General features: G+C 45.5%; 1 protein-coding gene across 12 annotated transcripts in view; it reads left to right on the top strand.

The window, feature by feature from the left end:
- GluClalpha (glycine receptor alpha 1) overlaps positions 1 to 22,353 on the top strand; it is a 365,874-nt gene that overhangs the window by 290,524 nt on the left and 52,997 nt on the right. For all 12 annotated transcript variants that reach the window (XM_089547751.1, XM_089547755.1, XM_089547753.1 and 9 more), the window contains one exon: positions 6,122 to 6,225. In XM_089547751.1, the coding sequence (XP_089403877.1) occupies positions 6,122 to 6,225 (104 nt within the window). The remainder of the gene's footprint in view (positions 1 to 6,121; positions 6,226 to 22,353) is intronic.

The raw sequence follows: 22,353 nt of genomic DNA on the forward strand, positions 1-22,353 counted from the left end.
GCACATTATCATTGCTCTAATCTAGGAAGCATCCTTTCTGGTTCACGGCTGTTTCGTATTTTCTTGTGCGAACGTGAAGTAGTACATGTTTACGCCGAGCATGCCGGCCGGCCGGCCAGCCTGGATCCCGTCTGCCGGCGTCATAAAAACGAGCTGAAGAGTGTTCTTGACGTAAATATTAAACCCTGTGATAAGAAATGTGAAAAATGTTTCATTTCTGAGGATCGCTGACCAATACTGAGCTGTTGGGAAAGGTAACGACTGTGATACGAGCAAACTTCTTCCCACAACCGCCTCGCAGTTGCCGCGGCCTGACGTTGGTGTCCGGCTCGCCTTGCGCCCGCTCGCTTCGTTGCTGAAGACGTCGCGGAAATTTACCATACTATTATTTTATTGTGAGATTATGCTGTTGACAGTAAAGCGATGTGTAGAGTAGGCCTTTTTATTATAGCTCAGGCGACTTCCAAAGCTCCGGCCGCTGCGACTCCGATGCGAAAGAGGCCATAGGCCTAGCGACGACCACGGCAGCCAGGCAGCAGCAGAGCTCGCCGCCCGGAGCGCCCGCGAGCGGTGCCGTTGCCGAAAGCTCGAAACATAAGCAGGCATGCTTTATCGCTATTCGAGCAGTCTTTCTGACGACAAGGCGATCTTGTCTTTTCTTGTGACATTTGTACACCATCCCAAGCAGCGCACAGGCACTGCTGCACGGCGGCGAAGTGCGACACGGATTGTGGGCGGAGCTTGGGTACAGCGGCGCAGCGATGTTCACCGCTCCGTGTGTCCCTACTTGCAGTGGGGCGGCAGTTCGCAAGCGACGATCGGTGCTGCGCGTCGGCCAAGTAGTCATATGGCGTGATGAATGTTGCTGCGCGTGCATTATTTGTCTACATAATGATTGCACTTCGCGCTGTGAGCTCGGTACTCGCTTTTGGTCGGCGAATGTTTTCGCTCGGCCACCGATCTGCCCAAGACACGTCGGCCGACGGGTCTCGTCGGCATCTTTGGTCGGCGACGTTGTCACACTAGGACGACGCTTAAACGTTGAGGGCGTCGTCGTCGTCGTCGGTGCAGTGTGACTGGCTAGTCGGGGAACGACCAGGTTGGCCGACGCGACCGCCGATCGTCGGCGTCGCCGTCGCGTCGGCATCGGGGTCTCGTCGGCCTAGTGTGAACGCGCCTTTAAAGAAGCGCCACTTTTGTTTTGCACTCTTAATCACAGTGCACAACTTTTTTCGCATTACATTTGTCAGTCCTGCGGGCACCGGTTTGCCAGCGTAAGCTCCTAAAGTAACAGGACTGCCGTAGAAAATGAATTGAGATGTGCCTTGTCCGTATTTTAGCACAGCTTGTATTTCGCATAGGTTTCGGTCGTCTGATCTTCCTGCTCTGTAGCCATAAAAAAATGACTGAGGCTCAAAGCTTACAATCAAACCCGACTGGGAAGAAATATAGATAGATATAATTGATGTAAATAAATACAGCCATAAGCGACTGTACGCGTAAAATATTTAACAGCCCGCCGCGGTGGCTTAGTGGTTACGGCGCTTGCCTGCTGACCCGAAAGACGCGGGTTCGATCCCGGCCGCGGCGGCCGAATTTCGATGAAGGCGAAATTCTAGAGGCGCGTGTACTGTGCGATGTCAGTGCACGTTAAAGAACCCCAGGTGGTAGAAATTTCCGGAGTCTTTCACTACGGCGTCTCTCACAGCCTGAGTTGCTTTGGGACGTTAAAACCCAATAAACCAAACGAACCAACCAACCAAAATTTTTAACAGATGATTCGAATCCCAGCAACCAACTTATACAGAGATAATGAGTTAGTAAGGAATTAAGAAGGAAGGATTACTGCATAATGAACTAATCAGCTCAGTTACACACTAGAACATGTCATCGCTTAGAGCACCACACCCAGCATACACGCGCGATCCGTTCCGTCAGGCTGGTCGAAGTACGCAGAGCTAATAAGAGAACAAACCTGCTCGCCTATGTTATTACACTGCGCACTCTGAGAAACTGCTGGATTTAGACTCACTACAGCCTGCAAATAAGCCGAATAAGAAGCGGCGGTAGTAGATGGCTAGTGGGTTTTACCTGGGACTATATAACTTTTTGAGTTAAATCAACAAACGTAGTCTCGAAGTAACTGTGTTAACCATACGCATACGTGCCTTTATCAAACACGATAACGTGCTTAGCGAAGCAGAACTCATGAAACGTGAAACCTCAATCCACATCGCATCAGCAACTTTAAACACCGTCGTCGCGCGGTCGGAATGGATCCTCGGCCATGTTTCCTCCGAGCGCACACCGTTTTTTCCGGCAATCACAATTGCTGTATCGGAGCCACGCACACGCATGTACCTCACAGAGATAACGGCACAATTAAAACATAGAGGCGTAACATTAGGCATGGTACAACGCCAGAGCAAAGAATCCTTATGCTTCGGCTGCTGCACAAGCAAAAGCGAGACGTCAAACGCGGCATCAAGCAACCAAGAGCAGAGGGTTGGGGACAAGAAAAATTATGCTTTTCTTCCGTGTTTTTTTTTTATGGGTGCGGGGTCCTTAAGAAGTTTTCGATGTTGCTAGACTTAACGGGATAAAAAGCTTTCGCTTCTTTCTTACTGCGGCTGCGCAGCCGAAGAGTTTATATGTCAATATAAACAGAATGCCTCACTTTGTAAGTTACGTACTCTCGAAAACCGGTTTTCTGTATGAGTTGCACGACACATTATTCCGAAAAAAACTTATAATTCTCATGCCTTCACGCGTTCTAACATTGATACGAACAAAAAATAGCGAAAACATCGAAAGCAGTCTCGCTGTAAAATCCGGTTTAGACGCCAGTACTGCTTGTAACTTTTACGAGGTATCTTTACACGTGACCGGTATTAGAGTGTAGGGCACGGCAAGAATGTAAAGGTTTGAGTCCACGTCACTGACGGTGATAGTGGATGGGGGAATACTTTAAAGATTACTGAAAAAATCAGCTCCGCAGAAGATACCACGCAGATGTTTACTGTACTATGACATTGTATCTAAACTAATGGGCAGTACGGGAGCACGGTTGATATGCATTCATGTCGCGCCCAATGACGCCGGCATTGAGGAGCCATTCGCTCGTACCGAAAGCGATATGCTGATCTGTGCAGATGTACTTACTTAGTAAAGTTGATGGCCGACACAGCAGTGAGTATGTTCAGCACAGAACCTTGAAAACTCTAGTGCAGGGCTTGTTCATTTGAAAAGCACGAAGGCTTCAGAAGCTAAGCCATATAGCGGGCACATGGAGAACTGGTTTGGTTTGGTTATTAGGGCTTACCGTCCCAAAGCGATTCAGGCTATGAGGGACGCCGTAGTGAAGGGCTCCGGAAATTTCGACCGCCTGGGGTTCTTTAACGTGCAGTGACATCGCACAGCACACGGGCCCCTAGCACTTCACCTTCATCGAAATTGGGCCGCCGCGGCCGGGATCGAACCCGCGTCTTTCGGGTCAGCAGCCGAGCGCCATAACCACTGAGCCACCGCGGCGGGGCCCAAGGAGAACTAGAACCGCACTTTTGTAGTCAAAGCGCTAGCACCGCACATGGGCACCTCCTTCGGTCTGTTTCTAGTTCTCCCGAAGTCCGCTTCTTGGCACTGCCTCACTTGGTATTTCCCACCTAAGGAAAATTAACCTTTCTTCGACCATCGAATGAGCTAAAAAGAGACCGCCGTCGCCAGTGTACGCTTCCTTATATCCGGTTTCAGGCTTCATCTCCAGTATTTCAAATCATGCCCATCATAACGTTTGATGGAGTCCATATATTGGCTCTTCTTAGCAGCCTCGCCGTTCTTATAACCCTAAACGCAAATTTCCACGACGTCGAATGGCATACCGTATGAGTGAGCCGAATCCCCCATTAACAGAGAAGCTATGGACGTACGCTCGCCGCGTTTCGAGGCGATAATTCATGGTACGGCCACCTTAGAAATATAAAGGAGATGAACGACTCCCGAAAGTTTAATTGTGATCTACGCATAGTTTCTGTATTAAAATGTGCAGGAATAAAAACCTTTCAGCAAATGCTTATTTAGGGCGCATGCACAGCTCTTATTTCAGGTATTGCTGGTTCTAAGGTAATATTACGAATGAAAAAAAAGATATTCTCTTTCTCGAGGGCGGTTTGGTTGACTTCCTGCTCGGGGATTGGTATCAAGCTTTGCAGACAAAACAGTCTATGAACACAAAACAGTTTTTTTGCGTAACCTTAAGTGTAATGCTTCATGTATTGTCAAACGAAAAATGTGATTGAAACTGAAGAAGCTTACCGGGAATTAGTCGGTGGATATGTGACGTAATGTACTCTTCGGAAATGAGGTGGGTTAACTTGAGATCATTGGGAGAATCCTTCGTCCTACAGTAGAAGTAGTTGAAGATTATGAAAGTTACGTACAATGCTGAAATGGTGGTGTTTTAAGAAATATATGGGCGTAAGCAATGAGGTTAAAAACATTGCGCTTACGAACTATGTTACATTGCTTTCTGACTGAGAAAAGTCGATGGGACTGGCACTGAGACCAAGTAAACACCTGACAACAGATCTCCGGCAGTAGCCCGTCGTGCATGTTGCGTTTGTGAATTACAGCTGCGCGTAACAAACGACATACCATGGTACCAAGTAGCGTCATTTCAAGCTCTTACTGTAGCCAGCTGTAAAACCTGCAGCAACCTGATGTCCTCAAAACATGCCATTTACATGATTAAGGAGACCTTTCTAATCTCCCGCCGCCGTGGTGGTTCAGTGGTTATGGCACTCGGCTGCTGACCCGAAAGACCCGAAATTCTAGAGGCCCGTGTACTGTGCCGTATCATTGCGCGTTAAAGAACCCCAGGTGGTCGAAATTTTCGCAGACCTTCACTACAGAGTCGCCATAACCTAAGTCGCTTCGGAACGTTGAACCCCCATAAGCCAGACCTTGCATATCCACTACCAGTATTTTTGGCAAAAGTTCGTTAATTGTGAGGTTTCTTTGTTGGCTTAACAAGAGCCAAGGTATTATGCACTGATTCCTAAACTTCGGCTGGAGAAACACTTGTCACTCAGCGTGCCGTCTGATCCGGACCAGACGGAGTCAGACGGGTCTGTTCCAGTCCAGATCCACACCGGATCGGGAAGAAGCGAAACTGGAGTTTTGTCGACCTTTAAGCACTGATATAGCTGAGACGTTCTGACTGTATGCATTCTGAAACTTTTCTTTTTAGTATTAAGAACAAAAAGGAAAATGTAGAAGCCAGACCCTGTTCTAGGGTGGTAGTACTACTAGGTGCATATTCCGATTTCGAGCATACGTACTACGTACAGCCTTTGTCAAAAAGTTTAGAGCCCAGGGGGTTTGCTTCTAAGCACTACTGTGGCTCTCCTGCAGCACTTGTGGAAGTCCTACGCATCGGAGGGAGCAGGACCAAAAATCTTCTTACCTTCAGGAGATTTGGGACGCTGAGGACTCATTACGAGCAAAGCAATGTGGCCCAGAAGCAAACCCCCTAGGCTCTAAACTTTTGACAAAGGCTGTACATACGTAGTTACATTCCTGAAGCCTGCTTGTGAGAAGCTTGTGCTTTGTGACAAGTAGCCTAGTTTCCCATCGGGTTGTGAGCAAGCTGCTAAGTGTGTACAACTTGCGGGCTTTCCTGTGTGCGACGGTTTTTAGGCCTTTACCCGGGTATTTACCCAAAGACCTTTAGGTGGAAGGCCATATGATATACGCCTGTAGAGTGAAGGCCTTCATGGTAAATGCCTTCCGGGTGAATGGCTTTAGGTGAATGCCGTTTTTTAGACAAATGCCTTTTTATAGTAAAGGCATTTAGGCATTTGCGGGAATATGGTGGCCGCGCCTGGCGAAGGACAGGGTTAATTGGAGAGACTTGGAGAGGCCTTTGCCCTGCAGTGGGCGTAGTCGGGCTGATGATGATGATGATGATGATTTAGGTCAAATGCCTTTAACGCCTAAGGAATTTAAGTGGCCACCCCAACTAGTTCTACCGCGCGATATTCCGCGCTTGGTCATGCTAAACCATCTATTTTTGCTGCCATGTGCTCGCTCATTGTCCTTCTTCGCCTCTGTTCTCTCTCCACAGGGGCAAGGCAAATTTCCGCGCTATAGAAAAGCGGATATTGGACAGCATCATTGGCCAGGGTCGTTATGACTGCAGGATCCGGCCCATGGGAATTAACAACACAGGTGGGTGCACCTCGTCGATGCCTGCACCCAGGTCTTGCTTGCGTGCGATTGTTGGAATGACTCAAGCCGCATCCGAATATAGCACGTTGCTCGCCTGAACTACCACTAATGCTCTGCGCATGTTTTTCCGTCTGCCGAGAATATGCATGCTGGCGGGGAAGTTGGGCCTGACATTTTTTAACGACGTAAAAATACTTGCACTTATTTGGGCTCGATTTTATGTGCATCGTTTTTAGTACTTCCTTCTTATTCACACTGATTTCCTTCATAAGATATTGTTCATTACACAAAACAATCAACGGTTCTGTTCTCAAGTTTTCTGCTCGAAATCAATGGCATGCGGTCGCCTAATCCTTTCGTGGTCGCCATGGTGCGTTGTATATTAAAGGTTGTCCTTACTATTACTTCGACGTCAATCGCGCCCCAAACTAGGGGAACAATGAATGCGCCCGAAAGACGAATACCAAAAACTTCCGCCCCTTCAATACTCAGGAACAGACGCCTGCAGCTCATTCCCGTGTATAGGAGCTGTCCGGTCGAGTTCCTGGACAATTTTATGTGAACGTCGTGTTCTGCGCCAGCGTATGCCTGGTAGGCACGGAAAATAGTTGTGACGTATAAGTTTACAGCAGTACTTGCGTCTCGCGTGATGAAATTGTCCATAGTATTCGTTCTCGCGCCACGTACCACCTTGACCTCTTAGGTCAGCTGTTTGCTCCTCTTCGCCTGTATACATGTGGTGCTGATTTTATTTGATTTAGACGCTTTGAGGAGTCTTTTATTTTTCCTTTTTGTGGTCTATATGATCGGAGTGGAGAAAAAATCTACTATCTTCTCTGCATAAATACATACATACCGCACACATGCCATTTAGGAACAACGCTTTGTGTGTGTGTATTCGTGCCTTTCTTTTGTCCCGTCTTCTTCGCGCAGTTTTGTTTCGCTCTAACCATGAACCGACTAGCCCAACATCATGTCTTGCTTCGAAACATATAAACTGCGTGTTACGTGCATTCAACACAGAATCATCACAAGGTGGCAGAAGATATTTCAGAGCTTTTTGCAATCTGTAATAGACGCATAATCTAACCCAAAGGAACTCGAGTGGAATGCAGTGCTATTCGTAATGAGCGTCTATAGTATCGGTCCAGGTACTCTGTTTGATCAATGATGCATTGTAAAAACTCCTGCATGGGCCCGAAAAGGGCCTGCAGTATGTTCAAATAAATAAATAAATAAATAAACCCCGGCTATTGACGTAAACAGTTCGATATTGCTTGGATATCCGTATACGTTCATCCGACGACCAATAAGCCTTATTGTGCTTAATGAAAGCGGAATTCAAGCTCTGATGGCTAAAACACTGCTTGCTAATATCTGGTTGCTTATAAAACCAGAAGGCGGGGGGGGGGGAGGGGGGGGTGCTTTTTACTTGAATAAGAAAAAAACTCAGCAGCTCTGGCAAATGGAATTTTAAATACCACAATTTTTAATGCCACAACTTTAAGGCACGATGCAGTTGCACAAATACGTCAGGAAAAGACATTCAGTAAAAACAGTAAAAAGTCTGCGAAATGTCGGTTTGGCGTTAGTAGCACCAAAGAGCATATGAGGGTTCCCTTTAACGGTCCCGTTGCAGCACCTAAACACCTTTCAAACCCCTCTGAAACAGAGAAGCCCTCGTCTGCTTTCCCACTTTCAAATGACGAGAGTTAGGATGATGTGCTTGTTCCTTTTAAGTAGGTCCAATGGTTAGCCACGATACAGTGCTCAAAAAGTGTTTAAAATGCCAGCTCAACTTCCTCATTTCGCTTTTGTGCATAGTGCTCACAAGCGTTAACTGCTTTCTACGCGGTGTTACCTGAGCAGCAAAGCCTCGCATCAGGCACCTAGCGCAAAATGCCAACTGTCCTCAGCGCTCAGACACCTTAGAAACACGGCGGAAAACAAGCAACCTTCGTTTTCAGTTTTTGTGTCACCGTCGTTAAGGCCTCAGGGACAAAAGCGTAGTGTATCCGGGCGTTGCGGTACCGAAAATATACACGTACCGCTGAATTTAAGAGAAGGAACAGCATCATAACAATAGAGGTGAAATTTGCGGTTTTAGTCAAATCTAGAGTAAACGTTACTAAGGAGTTGCTTGACTGACTGGAGTTCGCGCCACATTTTAGTATAGAATGTTCTTGGGAGCCATACGTATATATTGTGGCGAAGTCGACGACAAAGCCGCTGACGTTGCTTGATGAAGTTGCAGCTCTCTGTCTCCACGGTGGAGCAGATACGGGCAGAATGACCGCAAGGCGTACCCCACCAGCAGGTTACAACCGACAGCCTAAGTGCCGTTCTTTTTCATGAACACTCGCTGATTTAAGAGAAACTTTAGAACAAATCATGTTGGCGCATTTCGTGAGCGCTGTATTGGACTGCCGTTGTAAACTTGATTATCGTGGCTGCGAGTAGTTCTCACCGCTTATGCTTTCACTCTATTGTGGCATTGAATAAAACGCAGCAGGGTTCAAGTGCGGCTCAAGGGTGTGAACAATTTGGGGTTTTCTTTTATAAAGTGCCTTGCGCATATATATATTCTCGGTCGAATGTAGAGGTGGCGGCTTCTGAAAGGGTGCTATTCTTGTGATAAATGTTCTCTCCAACTCGAAACAGGTAGCGAAAATGCCCGCACTATGTTAAGTATCAAAGTGCGGCTGGAACTGTTGTACGTATGCTGAGAAATACTTTATGCAGAGAATCATTTCAAAACGAAAATTCTTGCAATAAATGCAGTAGATTTTAATCGTAATGAAGAGCGCATAAAAGCGACAGGAGCCATACACAGGGACATATGAAGAGCGCTTACTTAAATAAAATTTTGAAAGGTAGACAGCACAAAGACGAAGACCGCAGTAGAAGAAACACAGGACGAGCGCTGACTCGCAGCTTAAAGTTTATTCGAAGACATCAATACAATATATAGAAAAAGCGGCCAACCTGTCGACAAGCATACACACATAAGCATACACACACGTATTGTGTTGCTGTCCTCGAATAAAATTTCAGCTGTGAATCAGCGCTCGTCCTGTGTTTCTTCTACGGCGGTTTTCGTCTTTGTGCTGTTTACCTTTCAATATGTACCACCAACTCACCCGTTTCGCTGTTTTACTAGCTAAAATTTATTGCCCTATGTACGCATTTATATCCAGGAACTGAGTGAAAGAAATTGTACCTAAGATATTAATGCCCAGTGCTGGCCAGTGGACAACTCATGCCACGAAGGGGAAAAAACAGAAAAGAGCTGTCAGCACATACAGAAAGAAACCTCTTTCATATATGTCATGCGTTGTCCGCGCGTCGGCTCATTGCATTATTTGTCCCGCTGTCCTGTTTTTCACGTGAATCTGGCTGCCAGTATATGTATTCTGCGATGAATTTCTTAGATGCGCGTCAGCACTGGTACGGCGTCAATTCTTTGCGCATCCGCTGTTTTCTTGCGCTGCAGGTTCATCATGATTCATAACCATACTGGCCTACGAACTTTCTATTCTGATACCCACGTGTCATGCGATAAAACGGCGCAGATAGAGTGAAATTATCTCAGTCGACTAAAGGAGCTTTAGCCTCTTGGGAAAGTCTCACTCACACCTTTACCCTTACTGTCATCGCACTGCGTATTGACTCGCGTCAAGTTCGAGAACTTTCATTCTTTGCTTATATATAGCCCTTCGAAGAGCGTGTTTCAGTGCCGCTTAAGAAAACGATCAAGGAGCTTGATATGAAAATGAAATTATATTTGTATTGTTCCAATTCGATAATAGCACAATTATTTTGTAAATTTTCGTCATCATCGTGAGTAAAATAAATTGCAGGACGAAGACCTGTCTCAGAGACCACGACTTCCCTTACGCTAAGCAAGTCACGGCTATTTTATTCAACCAATTTTACCATGCTTGCCACTCCATCCAATTCATGTCATCGTGGTTGCTCTACTCCTGTCTTGGTATCGGTGAAGTCATTCGAATAGACTTCGGATATGAAAGTGACTAGAGTAATCGCTTCTCTGCAGTCCTTGCGGTATTTTTGAGACACAGTGCACAGCCTTTCACCCTGCGTTAAATCTCTTCGGGTCACGTGGGTCGCCTTTGACCCGCATTGTGGAATACCCGATGGAACCGAACAAGGTGCGAAAGTTGTGCGTTTTGGAACGGATTGGCACTTCAAAAAGGAGCGCCAACAAGACGAAATCACGGAGGAAGAACAACCTGCTGGTTTTTAAAGACTGATTCTCCTCACGCTCTAAGCGTGTATAAAGTGACAAGTCTAGTCGTCACCTTTCAAGACGTTTTGCTTTCAAGGAGAGCCGTAAGTGTTCAACAACATGCTGCCATAGCACGCCTCCATATCAAAGCATGTGCCATGAGACTTTGACGAAAGCTACGGATGACTGGAAGGTGACACTGCTTTAGTGGGATGGAGCCCACGAAAGAAGTGGAAAATGCAATTCAGAGAGCGCCCACTGGAAAATAACGTCGGCCGAGGTCGAAGTCAGTCATCTTGAACTTTCCAGCTACCTGCGATGCTACGCTGCCAGCTGACCGTGATGTCATGACAATAGATCGAATCCATACGTTGAAGGGCCTCCTTTGAGTGACATTTGTGATTTAATTCTTAAGCTGTATTGGAATATAGGGAATATTCGGGTGCCCCTGGATTCGTTATTCTTAAAAATGTCCCAGTTGAATCAATGGTTCACATAAATACATTTTAAAATAACTCTCAATACCGGTTTTAAGATCCATTCCGGGAAGACCAAGACGTATGTGTTGTCTTTAGTGCAGGCGCAATAAGATTCTTCTGCAGGTAATGAGTCTGAATTATGAAAAGAGAGAATACTGTAGAGTTAGTTTCCTTCACTTGAGAGCGTGGCATGAACTACGTACTAACTGTGAGCGGTATACAGAATTTTATCCCAGAAAACAACACTGTTTCGTAACACGCGGACAACGAATACAGGTCAAAATAATGCCGGCTTTCTGCAGCCATAGCTATATGTGGTCTTCTAAAAACAGCGCCACTAGCTCCCTATGCTGGAGGAACTTTAGCCGCACTAGCCTTTAAGGGTGGACCTCAGGCCTATGACCGATTTCGAAGCGAAATTCGTTTTAATTAGCACAAAAATGATGTGTTTTTAGAGCTTTATTTCTATCATGCGCCTAATTAAGTGGCCTTTGCGTTGGCTAGAGGCACATGGTTACTTTTTGGACAAGTAAGCCGCTCCTTTCGCACAATGAATGTCACAAAAGAGCTGTAAAATACACAAGTAGAAGGAGGAGCAACAGATTACATAACTTTTTCCACATGTGACTTGCAAAAATAGTAATAAAATAAACAGCGCTCAACCCAAGTAGCTTATCCTATTAATGCTTATCGCGCCCACGGATTATTTCTTAGATGAGAGGATTTCTCATCTGGGACAAGCCTCCTGTTTCCGCTTGCCAGCGAACCATGACGCTAAAAGGTCTCCCTGTTTTTGCAGTCATGGAGTGCGTAATAATGCACCGCGTATCTGGAGAGAAATTAACAGAGTCCCCCTCCCCCTCCTCCTATTCTCCCCTCTCGTGCTCACCTGTCCTCATTGGCGCGGTGCGGATCACTTGGCTTAGGGAGCACTCCGGCACTCTGTGCGCGTGATGCAATTTACGGTTGGGGAAAGTCACCGGCCCGCCGGGATAGCACCGACAGCGCTCGCGGCGTCCCGAGACCGGGTCATTGATTTGATTGGGATGGACGCGGAGCAAATTACTTCCCCCCGACTCAAGGCCGCCCCTAGTCGGAGAGGGCTCGGCTGGCTGACCACCTCGTCGTCTCTGCATTGGGCTGGTCAGCGTGGGAAAAACAGGCGTCCCGGTGGCGACAGAGCAGTATCAGCGGCGCTGTACGAGAGCGAAAGCGTTAAAACAGGAGGTAAAAAAAGAGGGCTTCGAACGCAATTAGTGGGACTCCCAGACGGTGTCGCAGGAACTTGCAATTAACGAAATCACTGCCCGAGTTTCTTCATTCCATGCGTAGTGAGGCGCTCTGCACCACGTGACCAGAAAATAAACGTAAGAACTTGCCCCTCCCCCCCCCTCTCCCTTCTTTTGAAGAATGATAAGTATGCGCGGGACATCAAGCTTGGTGGCAAAAGCCATTGTGGTCCGCTGTGGGCGTGGTGCGTAGTGACAGAAATCTTTCGCGCTAATCTGCCAGCCAACGAGAATGGGTAACCATCGGTGACCTACGCGCCACGCCGTCATAGGCTGACACTGTTGAGTTTGATACTTGCTTCAATGAAAAAGTGAAGGCTAGCGATTGTGCGGCAAAATCAGTGCCTCTAGCACATTGCGTGGCGCAATGACTAGCGCTGCAGAGAATTGGTCAATGTGAAGATACGAGTTCTGATTTTGTTACGTGAAGGCAAGCCCGATCAAGACAAAACTACACAAAAAATGGCGATGGAATGATTTAATGGCGGCGGGCATAGGGCGAGCGCTCCGTGCCGCCCCACTGCCCATTTATAGTCTTCTAGTCCGTGACAATATTGGCAATAACAGAAGGGTGCAGAGAAGTGGATAGCAAAGCGCTTTAGCGAAATCGGCCGCGATTCCCGACAGTGAACGGATGGGGGAGAAATAAGACAAACAACCAGAGAAAAAACACTTCGTACTGTTTTCAAAAACATCGCATCAAGGCTGTTAAATGGCGTTTTAGAATATAGAACAGGAACGAACCCCTTGAGACATCGACTGAATGTTGTGTGCAGGCAAAAAGTATGCTAAGAAAGTTTGTCAATAAAATCGAATTCACAGCGGTATTTCCAAATAATGTGCAACATGTCCAAGGCGCCATAAGAGCTGCACTACCCCTCTCTTCGAATGTTGCTCTCTCTCTAATAAGAATGCATACTAGAACAGTTTGCCAGAACATAAAGAAACACGTTTCCAAAATTTCAATGAAGAGCTCGTCGCTCTGACAATCGTTACAGCGCTTGCATTTCACTCACAAAAAAAAAATGTACCACTGCTTACTGCGACTTTTAAACACTGTACAAGATGAGGTATCAGGGGTTCTAAGGGAAATTGTTTTGCTTATCCTTTTTAACAGTTCTATTTAGCGATGGCTCTAAGAGACAGTGCGTTATGAGGTCACCTGACTAAACATTTCGAGGTCGGTCTTTGTTCTCGCTTCTTTTCTTTTTTTCCGGTACGCTACAGATTACGAGAACAATAGTATGCGATGCAATATACTCACTAGAAGTGTAGAAGCCTTTATCACAGTGCATAGCAAAGTAGAAGAAGTTAGGCACATCACTAAAATATATACATAATGTACCAACAAGTGCTCACAACCGAACATCAAACTCGAGAGGATTAGACACATATATGCCGTGTAGTCCCTCCTTCTTATTTTGCTGCCGAGTCCACCGCGGAATGATTCATAAACTTCGCGAAGAAGTAGTCACTACGCAACGCAAAAGTTACAGCATGAGAAAAACTGTGAAAACAGCAAACACCCAGTACTGTCCTGCTCTGGCTAGACGGCTGAACCCCGCCGCAAAAAGAGTGATAGGTGATATTGAATTAGGTAAGAAGCACGCGTAAATATCGCGCATGCTTGAACTCCTTGGCGGGCTTGTATTAGTGAGTCTACCTAGGTTGTCGTCTTGTCATTTCAACGATTTATTGTGGTGACAGTGACTGCTCATTCGGGAGACGTCATTTTGTTGCACGGCGGCTGCGTGGAGGAGTAGTACCAGCATGAACCTTCTAAATTTAAACTTGCATTAAGACTTGTGTGCGTTGAAGCTGCATTTTACCATCTCGTGATCGGGACCATAAAGTTTTTAATATAACTAAATGCAAATGTGGCGGCGCTACACTTCATGCACCATGGAGAGGAGCATGAATGCCAGAAATAGGAGGCTACTTACTTGGCTTGACTATTGTTGGGCATAAAACGGGAACTCAGGAGAAAGAAAAAAACTACTCTTCTCGAAGCAAACCTCGAAAAAATGCTGAGTTTTCATTCCAGCCTAACACCGAACTCTCACTTGCTTCAAAAGTATTGATGAAGTCAAAAACTGAACATTGAAGTAATTTAATCTGCGTACGCAAGAAAGCATCACAGCACAGCTACCAATTTCTAGGTGGAACCCACGTTTTCGGCCCAACACTAGCCAAGCGAAACACGAAACGTCATCTTCCTCGCATTCCCGCGGTAGATGAAGTGCTCATTTAGAAACCCGCATAGACAGTGGCGCCAGGTTTCCCTCTAGGCAATATTTATAAACTTTATGGCAACAACAGCGGGCAATATGGCCTTTCGGAATGATATTGCGGTGGTACAAAATCTGAACTAGAATAAATTAGTTGCCATAGAGTACTTTATAATGACGGCGCTTAACGTCCAGGCACCCTAGTTCTAACAGACGTGTGATTAGAATCAGATCGTCTCTTGTCTTCATTCGCCTCCACACTGTTGATGTGCCTTCAAGGTTCACGGCGAGTAATGTCGATGCCCAAGGAATACACGAACAGGCTTCAGCATTACAGCCACATTGTACGCCGCCACTCAGCGAACACATCCCAATCAGCACAGGTAACAGACCCAATATTGAAAATGGTTTCCCTCCGGTAGTTTGTAGCGCCGGCTTTTGCCAACACGTTCGCGATATTGGGCCGGTTGCTTGTGCTGCTTTGGATAAGAGTGTTCCAGCGTCTAAAAACGCCCCTGACTGCTGCTGCCTGCACACTTTCGGCTACCGACCTGCTGAGGAGTTGCGAGGAGACGCTTTTGCACGCCAGAAGCACAGCGTGCACTTGCCATCTTTGGCCCCTCGTCCCTTACCTTTTTCGGCCTGCTGCTGTCGCCGCCACCGCTTCTGATCGATAGCGTGTCGCAGCGTCCAGCGAGACAAACTTGTTAGGTTCTCTATCGCCTAATGACGCGTGCGATGCTCGGCAATTAATTACAACGTGCCCAGCCTCTGGCATTTTCGGAGAAGAACAGAGGAGGACGCTATTTACCGCGAGCAAAATCGATCTAAGAGAAACTTGCTCCACTGTTTAAGACGGTGTAAGCGCGCTGAGTTGAGGGCGAAAAATGTTTCTAAACAATCGCTGGGAGATGTTGGTGACCTGATAAGAAAGATGGCGCTGACTTCTGGTTTACAGATGGCATGCGCACGCTAAGAGTATGTTCAGTTTTATAGAACAAAAAGTATTGATATGGAAACCTGCAATAAATTCGTATTTTTCACTTGCTGTTTGGGCTGCGCCATGAAAGCATTTGGACAGTGCTAACAGAATTAAACAGTGCAAGCTCGTGTTGCTCCATCCCGTAATCAACAGCACTACTTTAATTTATACTATAATACCGCTTGTTCTGCTCCTAGCTATCATCTAAAGGAGGTGTTTTGTGCATACACTTGTTATATTAGTATACTGAGTGATTTCATAACGCTGTAGCACTTGCTTTATGTATATATTTTCTTTGCTTCAAAAAACACGGATGGAATAACGATATTACGAATGCCTTCAAGGAAGAAAAAGCTGCTCGTTAGCCTAGGCCAGCTCTCGGCTCATTTTTACTGCTTACCGTCCTTCTTGTTCTACGAAGCTCAGCCATAAAGATTGAACGCATTTACTGAGATGTTTATTCACTACCCCCCGTCCTAAATGCCATTTCCGGGCAAAATCAAGTCTCCGGACAGAAAGAGGCATCTTCCTCTGCCGATAACCTAATGAAGTCAGCGACTTACTTCGGCGGAAAAGAGAACTAGGTTCTTTTCAATTAGTCTGACTCGCTTCTTACCGAGGTCGCTTAACTTTCTCTTGCTGACTTTTTCCTCTGCACCACGTAATCACCTCATCGCTCGCGCTGCTTGAGCAGTTCGGTTCGTTGATTGTGCGACCAACTACCCGCGATTCTTCCCCGCGAACCTTCCTTCCCCTGGTGCAGGCTGGCCGCTTGAGCCCTAGTTTATCGGTCGCGGTTCGAACTGTTTGCAGCTGCTCGGCTCAGCGATGACGCCAGGGCTCGTGATTCTTCCCGGGCCGGCCCGTGGTGGTGGGGAGGCTTCTTCACTGCGCTGCCAGCCAATCGAAGCCAGAGGCAAGGGCCGCTCGGCCCCGACTCACCTAAAGAGCGAGCCATCGGCTTTGCTTGGCTCGGCTTCGGAGTTTGGCTCGCTAAGAAGCCGAGCAGCAGAAAGAGAAGGAGCCGGGAAGGCTTCGAGATTGCGAGACCGGCGCTAACGAGGCGGAAGACTATGGATTTCCACCGAGGCATCCGCTCAAAGACGATAATAACTCGAGTGGCATCCAAGAAACTAGCGGAGAAAAGAAGACGAAAAGAAGGCGAAAGTGGGAACGTGCGATAGAACGAGAAGGAGAAGAAGAAGAAGGAAAAGAAAGGAAAGTGTTTTCGGCCGCTGGGAGAAAACTGAGCCCGGCAACGAAAATGGGGGTGAAGCGCCACACACACAAAGCGGGGAAAGAGCGGCAAAAGCTGGCAAAGGCGAAATGGGAAAGAAAGGCCGAAGTTCGATTACCAATACGCCCCCCATTGGCCTGGGCGCCTGGTCCTTTTTGGCCTCGGCTTTCTAGAGCCCAGCTTGGCTCCAGGCGCCACGTTTTTGCTCGTGATGCCGCTGGTCCAGCCTATTCCTTTTGAATTGGGGAAAGAAGCAAGGCTCGTGAGTAGGAAAAGACGTCAGTATTTTTATTTTTGTGTCGTTTTCTTCTTCAGGCAATATTTCCTACAGCCTGATGCGCTTCTTAATTACCGGGTATGCTGTCAGTCCGAGTGCAAACTCCCCTGTTAGGCATATTAGAGAGATCATGCGCCACTTTCTGCTTGCTCCCCTCGCGGAAATTATTGCATCTGAAAGTAAACGTATCTGTGATCCGAGGAAACAGCGCTGGCAAGGAATTACAGCCGCGTTGTAAGTTAATGCCGGGATGCGATACGTGCACGTCGCTATCAGCTGTTGTTAAAAGCAAAGCGCAGAGTTCTTCCTTGATGACTTCCGGAAAACAGGTTAGTAGTGCCGCCTCGACATCGACCCACTGAATGACGATTATATAGCCAATATTCTGTACCCAAAAAGACCGAAAATATGATTGTGATGATCAGATTAGCTAAACTGTCGTTCTCTTTTTTTAACTGAATGGGAGGTGCCATTTTAAAACGGCTCATACATATTGCAAATGTAGAACACGAGTTACAGTGTACCCATATGTAGCAAATATTTTTGACATTGAAACAAACTATTTGTGGAGATTAATCATTTAGAGTTTAAAACGCTTTCGGATGAAAAACTTCACCGACAGTGTAGAGCTCCAACACAAGTATTCCAACACTTTCGGTTGGAATACTTCGACCACAGTGTAGAGCTATAGATGGAGAAGTTTTTTTTACGTTCTGTTTTAAATTTGTCTTTTCATTTCAATTGGAAGTAAATCTATTAAATCACGCAGGAGTGCCACACAGTGGAGGTGAGCACACTGACGGGGGGAGCAATTACCGTGAAGAATGTAGTCAAACCTAGAGGTAGTAATTAAAGTTGGCTTTGAAAGTCCAGACACGTCCGGGCACCAATACTAAATAAGAAACTTTAGCAAATTATGTACTTCGAGTGTGCCTGGGCTTTTATTCGTAGAATGGGTGCCACCAGCAATATATCGTGGGGTTCATTCCTCAACATACACCAATTTACTTTTTGCACCTCTCATATCACGACTTACGTGAGGTTAACGCCCTGTATATAGCTGTTTTTTTTCGACAAGAGCCTACTCGCAAGTTCGGCAACGCAGTAAAATTTTGTTTCCGTAAAAACCATCCGGCGTATAAGTCTTAAACTGCCTATCCACCTCTCTAATCTAATTTTTTAGCTGCTTTAAATCTTGTTCTCAACGAATTCAAATTCCATCATAAGTGCCCTCCAAATTCCCAGTAAGAACGATTTCCCTAAGATGCGCCACGAATACTCCTTACTAACGATGACCTAGAAAAGTTATTTGCTGGAGATGAGAATTTCCTGTAGGCGACCATGTTGTCTTTACGCAGTTATCTGACAGCTTGATTTACGACTGCCAAAATATTAAAATTCTTCAGATAAAGGCGCACTTCGCCTGGCGCATACTGCGTTAATGCATATGGAATACCTTGTTTGCTTTAATTAATAACCACTCGGTCATTTCTGAACACAATTAGCTTGTGTCTATTGTGGAAGTTAAATATAATCTTGAGAAACAGCCTGAAAAACGAGGCATTCAAAACAGACAACACGAGAACTGTACGTTTTCCTTGTCTGGTCTTTCGCGATGTTTTGCAAAATGAACTCGCATCAACTATCCCAGCTCCCGACGGAGGTAAATTTAAATCTGGCGCAATTTATTAACCGTGTATTGTGTACCGACCGCACCACTAGAAGCATTACAAACATTCACGGAATAGCACGATGAAATTTTACGAAGCAAAACAGTAGAGCATGAAAGAAATTGCAAGAAAACGAAGGAAAACGAAAAAAGAGAATGGCTTTGTGATGTTCATTTACAGTTAAGTTGTGCTCTTGAAACAAGTACATTTTAGACTGCGAATATGATGTATTCAAAAACGACTCTTGTAGTGCTCATTGCACACATAGCCCTAGAATACAGTGTACAATGCGTACCTGCTGCACAGATTAAAGCCCATTGCTCCTAATATTACCCTATTCATCTGACAGCCACACCCTTTTCTGTGATGCAGTAGAAAACCATGAACATATTTCTCTCATAGGTTACTCGCAAACCTTCCTGGAATTTTCAAATCGTTCCAATGGGTAGGGAGGTTGCAAGAGATGCTATATTTTAGCGTTTGTCTAATTAATTATTATCCGCTAGAAGCGTTTTGCAGCAAGAGCTGTGTAAGGCACCATCGGCAAAAATCACGGCGTCGTCATCGGCGGTTTTCTCCACGTGGAACCTACCTCTTGCTGCTCTTATTAGTGTCTCCTTTACCTGTTTTCCTCAGTGTGCCTTTCACTCAGGGCCCTTGCCTTACATGGATGGATCAGTGACCGTACTTAAAGTACAGTAGTACGCGTTAAACACGGTGATGTAACAGTCTCGTGCCCCCTTTCACCCGAACTAAACATACTCATCCTCCGTACCACTTTGTATTGCTGAACCCGGTCACAGAAACACTCTCAGCAAAGGGCATTTACTGATGCTTACCGGTTGCGCTACAGAAGCTGCAGCTGCATAAACCGAGCACAAATCCCACTTTCTTACCCAGCGTTACCGAACACTCCGACGGGCATTAGCATTTCTCTCGGATTCAACTGTCGCGTAAATGAGCATTAACACAAGGGTGAACGAACGATGAATTTTCATATTATTTTGTCTGCTTGCGATGCTCCCCTCCCAGCCCTCATATATCTTACATGTCGATGGTCATAAAGTTATTAGCTATGAAACGAGCCACCTTGCATTGAATCACTTCTAATGGCACTAATAGACATTCCTGGTGTGGGTCCCGTTATTAGATGGCTGCTTTATTATCAGCCGCCGAGGAGATAAATCCAGATTTTACATGGTAGTCGGCAGTTTGTACTGAAGAGGCATACATGCCATTTACTTGGGTAATTTTGAACACCTCCTTCATAAAATTGCTCAAAAACTTACAAATTAAGACACTAGAATAGCAGTTATTCCTTTCAGTCAAACGTCTTAACCATGCGGTTTTGTTCTGATCATTCAAAAACAACTCAAGTGAGGATAAACTGTAATTTGAATTGCTCTCAATCACAGAAAAAAGTATCAGTGGCTAAACAGCCGCGTTGACAGTATACTTAAAGAAGATAGACGGGCTAGTTGGTGTGTTGGATTCATTGTCTGAAATATGGTTACTAGCACTAAAAAACACAAGGGACAGCGAAAAGATATCGACGAGACACACGCTATAACTGAAGTTTATTAGACATGCAGCTGATAGATCCACAATGCGCACCCACGTATGCATCCATGCACGACAAAGAAAATAGATTACCCGGCAAAAAGCCCGCTCTTCAACTTGTTATGAGTTTTGATTTTGTTTTTCCTTTGCGTCAGCCACTGCGTACTATCGGGTATAAAGGAAAAATTTCCGAGTTTTTCGAGCATGTGTTGACGCGCATTCTGCATCTTTCACCTACATGTCTAATAAACTTCTGTTGATGTTGATGTAGCTCTGGTAGCCATCTTTCAGCCAGTGACAGTATACTAAACACGTACGAAACTTGCTCTTTAAAAGAGTTGTCGGAGCTAATAAATATCTCACATTCACATAAAGAACCTAAAAACTGTTTAACTTAGCAAAGCGCAATTAAAAGACAGAGACATAGAAGAAGAAGCACACAGGACAAACGCTTGCAAGCGTTTGTCCTGTGTGCTTCTTCTTCTGTGTCCCTGTCTTTTAATTGCGCTTTGCTAAGTTCAACACGTGTTACCAACTCGCCCAACTTTCTGCATTGCCAAAAACTGTACCCAACACTCTGTTTTCTCGTCTGGCGTTTCCTTTGCCTGGCTGAAGAATTTTAGCAATAGAATTTGTTCTCCATTTCCGAGCCGTTATATACTCGAGGTGCATTCCCATGTACAATGTAATTGTCGCTTTCTCTATGCAAGCTTCTGCGTTTTCATTCCGGTTCTGTGCTGTATATGGATACCTCTGACGTTGAAGGAGCTATATTTTTCTTTCCTTTCTTTAAGGCTATTATAATATCTATAGTTTAACATGCTGACTTTCCGACTTAGCTGATTGCATGCTATGTCCAGCGAGCAGTGTGAGATCGTCTTAGTAATACGTTAATTTTCCCTGAGCGTCCAATAAGAATAATATGCTGGATGTCGTCGCTAATACGTCAATGCTTACTTGCATACGACCTTGCTTTGCTAACTTTGTGGCTATTTATCGTCCAACAAGTTTTCAAACGCCGTAATCCAAAATTGTCTTCTGGAATATATGTGGAACCGTCGAGGTTCTGTGGAAGCACGTGACAATATGAAGAGACCTTGGTCCTGCTGTGATATTCAGGCTGATGATAATGATAATAATAAGCTCAAAGGTCATGAAAATCGACGAATGGGACCTACACTTACGTCAGACGTTGAATAAACACTCGGTGTGGAATATTCTTTCCGAAACGCAGTCATACACTAGTTCTGTTGCTTAACAAAAGTTCTCCTTACTATAACTAGCATGTCGAGGCAAAGACATATGCTTATGTCAGACGTTGAAGAAACACTCGGTATGAAATAGACTTTCCAAAACGCGGCGATCTAGTCGAATGGCTGCTGAATAAAAATTGCCCTTACTATAACTGGCATGTCGGGTAAGAGTTTCAAAAGTTAGTTTCCATGGATTATCATTACAAAATTTGTGAAGAATGAATCATAATTACCGTGATCACCGTACTCGTCATAATTTCATTCTGGGTTTAAAATCTGAACACATTAACAGTGCGCTGCGTTCATATTTTCTTATCTTTCCATTGATAATCGTTCTTTTCTTGTTCTCATGATCGTCGCTTTTCTATCGCATTTGTCTTGTACGTGCTTTCTTTGACTTGTTTTTTGGCAGTTCGGGGTGCGTAGTACTATAACAACACCATGTCATTTTGTTAAGTGCTCCGCATATTGTAGTAAGAATTCTTTAACCGGCTGTTACTTTAACTTGCTGGCCAAAGTTTTCTTCACAGCCGACGCTAGTCTCGATGCATTTCCCTCCAGACTGGAAAACTTCGCAGTCCTTGAGCAATTCAACATTATACTCAAATCTCGACGCCTAGCAGAAATATAAAATCTGAACTTTAAAGTTCGTATAGTGTCACACCAAGAAACGAAGGGGAGGCCGGAGAGCACTTTGTGCAAATAAGTCACGCCGTTTATTTTTTTTTTTTCGCGCATGTGTGTGCATGCCTGCATTAACGGGAGCTAAACTCAGCACTTCAGCCCAACCAGCGCGAAGTGTGGCTGTAGCTTCTGTTGCTGTTCTCCCTAAGTGTTCTCCGTGCCATCTTTCTCGGTCTGGCCTCCCATTTTCCCGTTTGATTTCTCGCTTTCGCGTACGTGG

The sequence above is a fragment of the Amblyomma mixtum genome, chromosome 6 (assembly GCF_055824585.1).
Source record: "Amblyomma mixtum isolate Tamu chromosome 6, ASM5582458v1, whole genome shotgun sequence".
Classification (NCBI taxonomy): Eukaryota; Metazoa; Arthropoda; class Arachnida; order Ixodida; family Ixodidae; genus Amblyomma; species Amblyomma mixtum.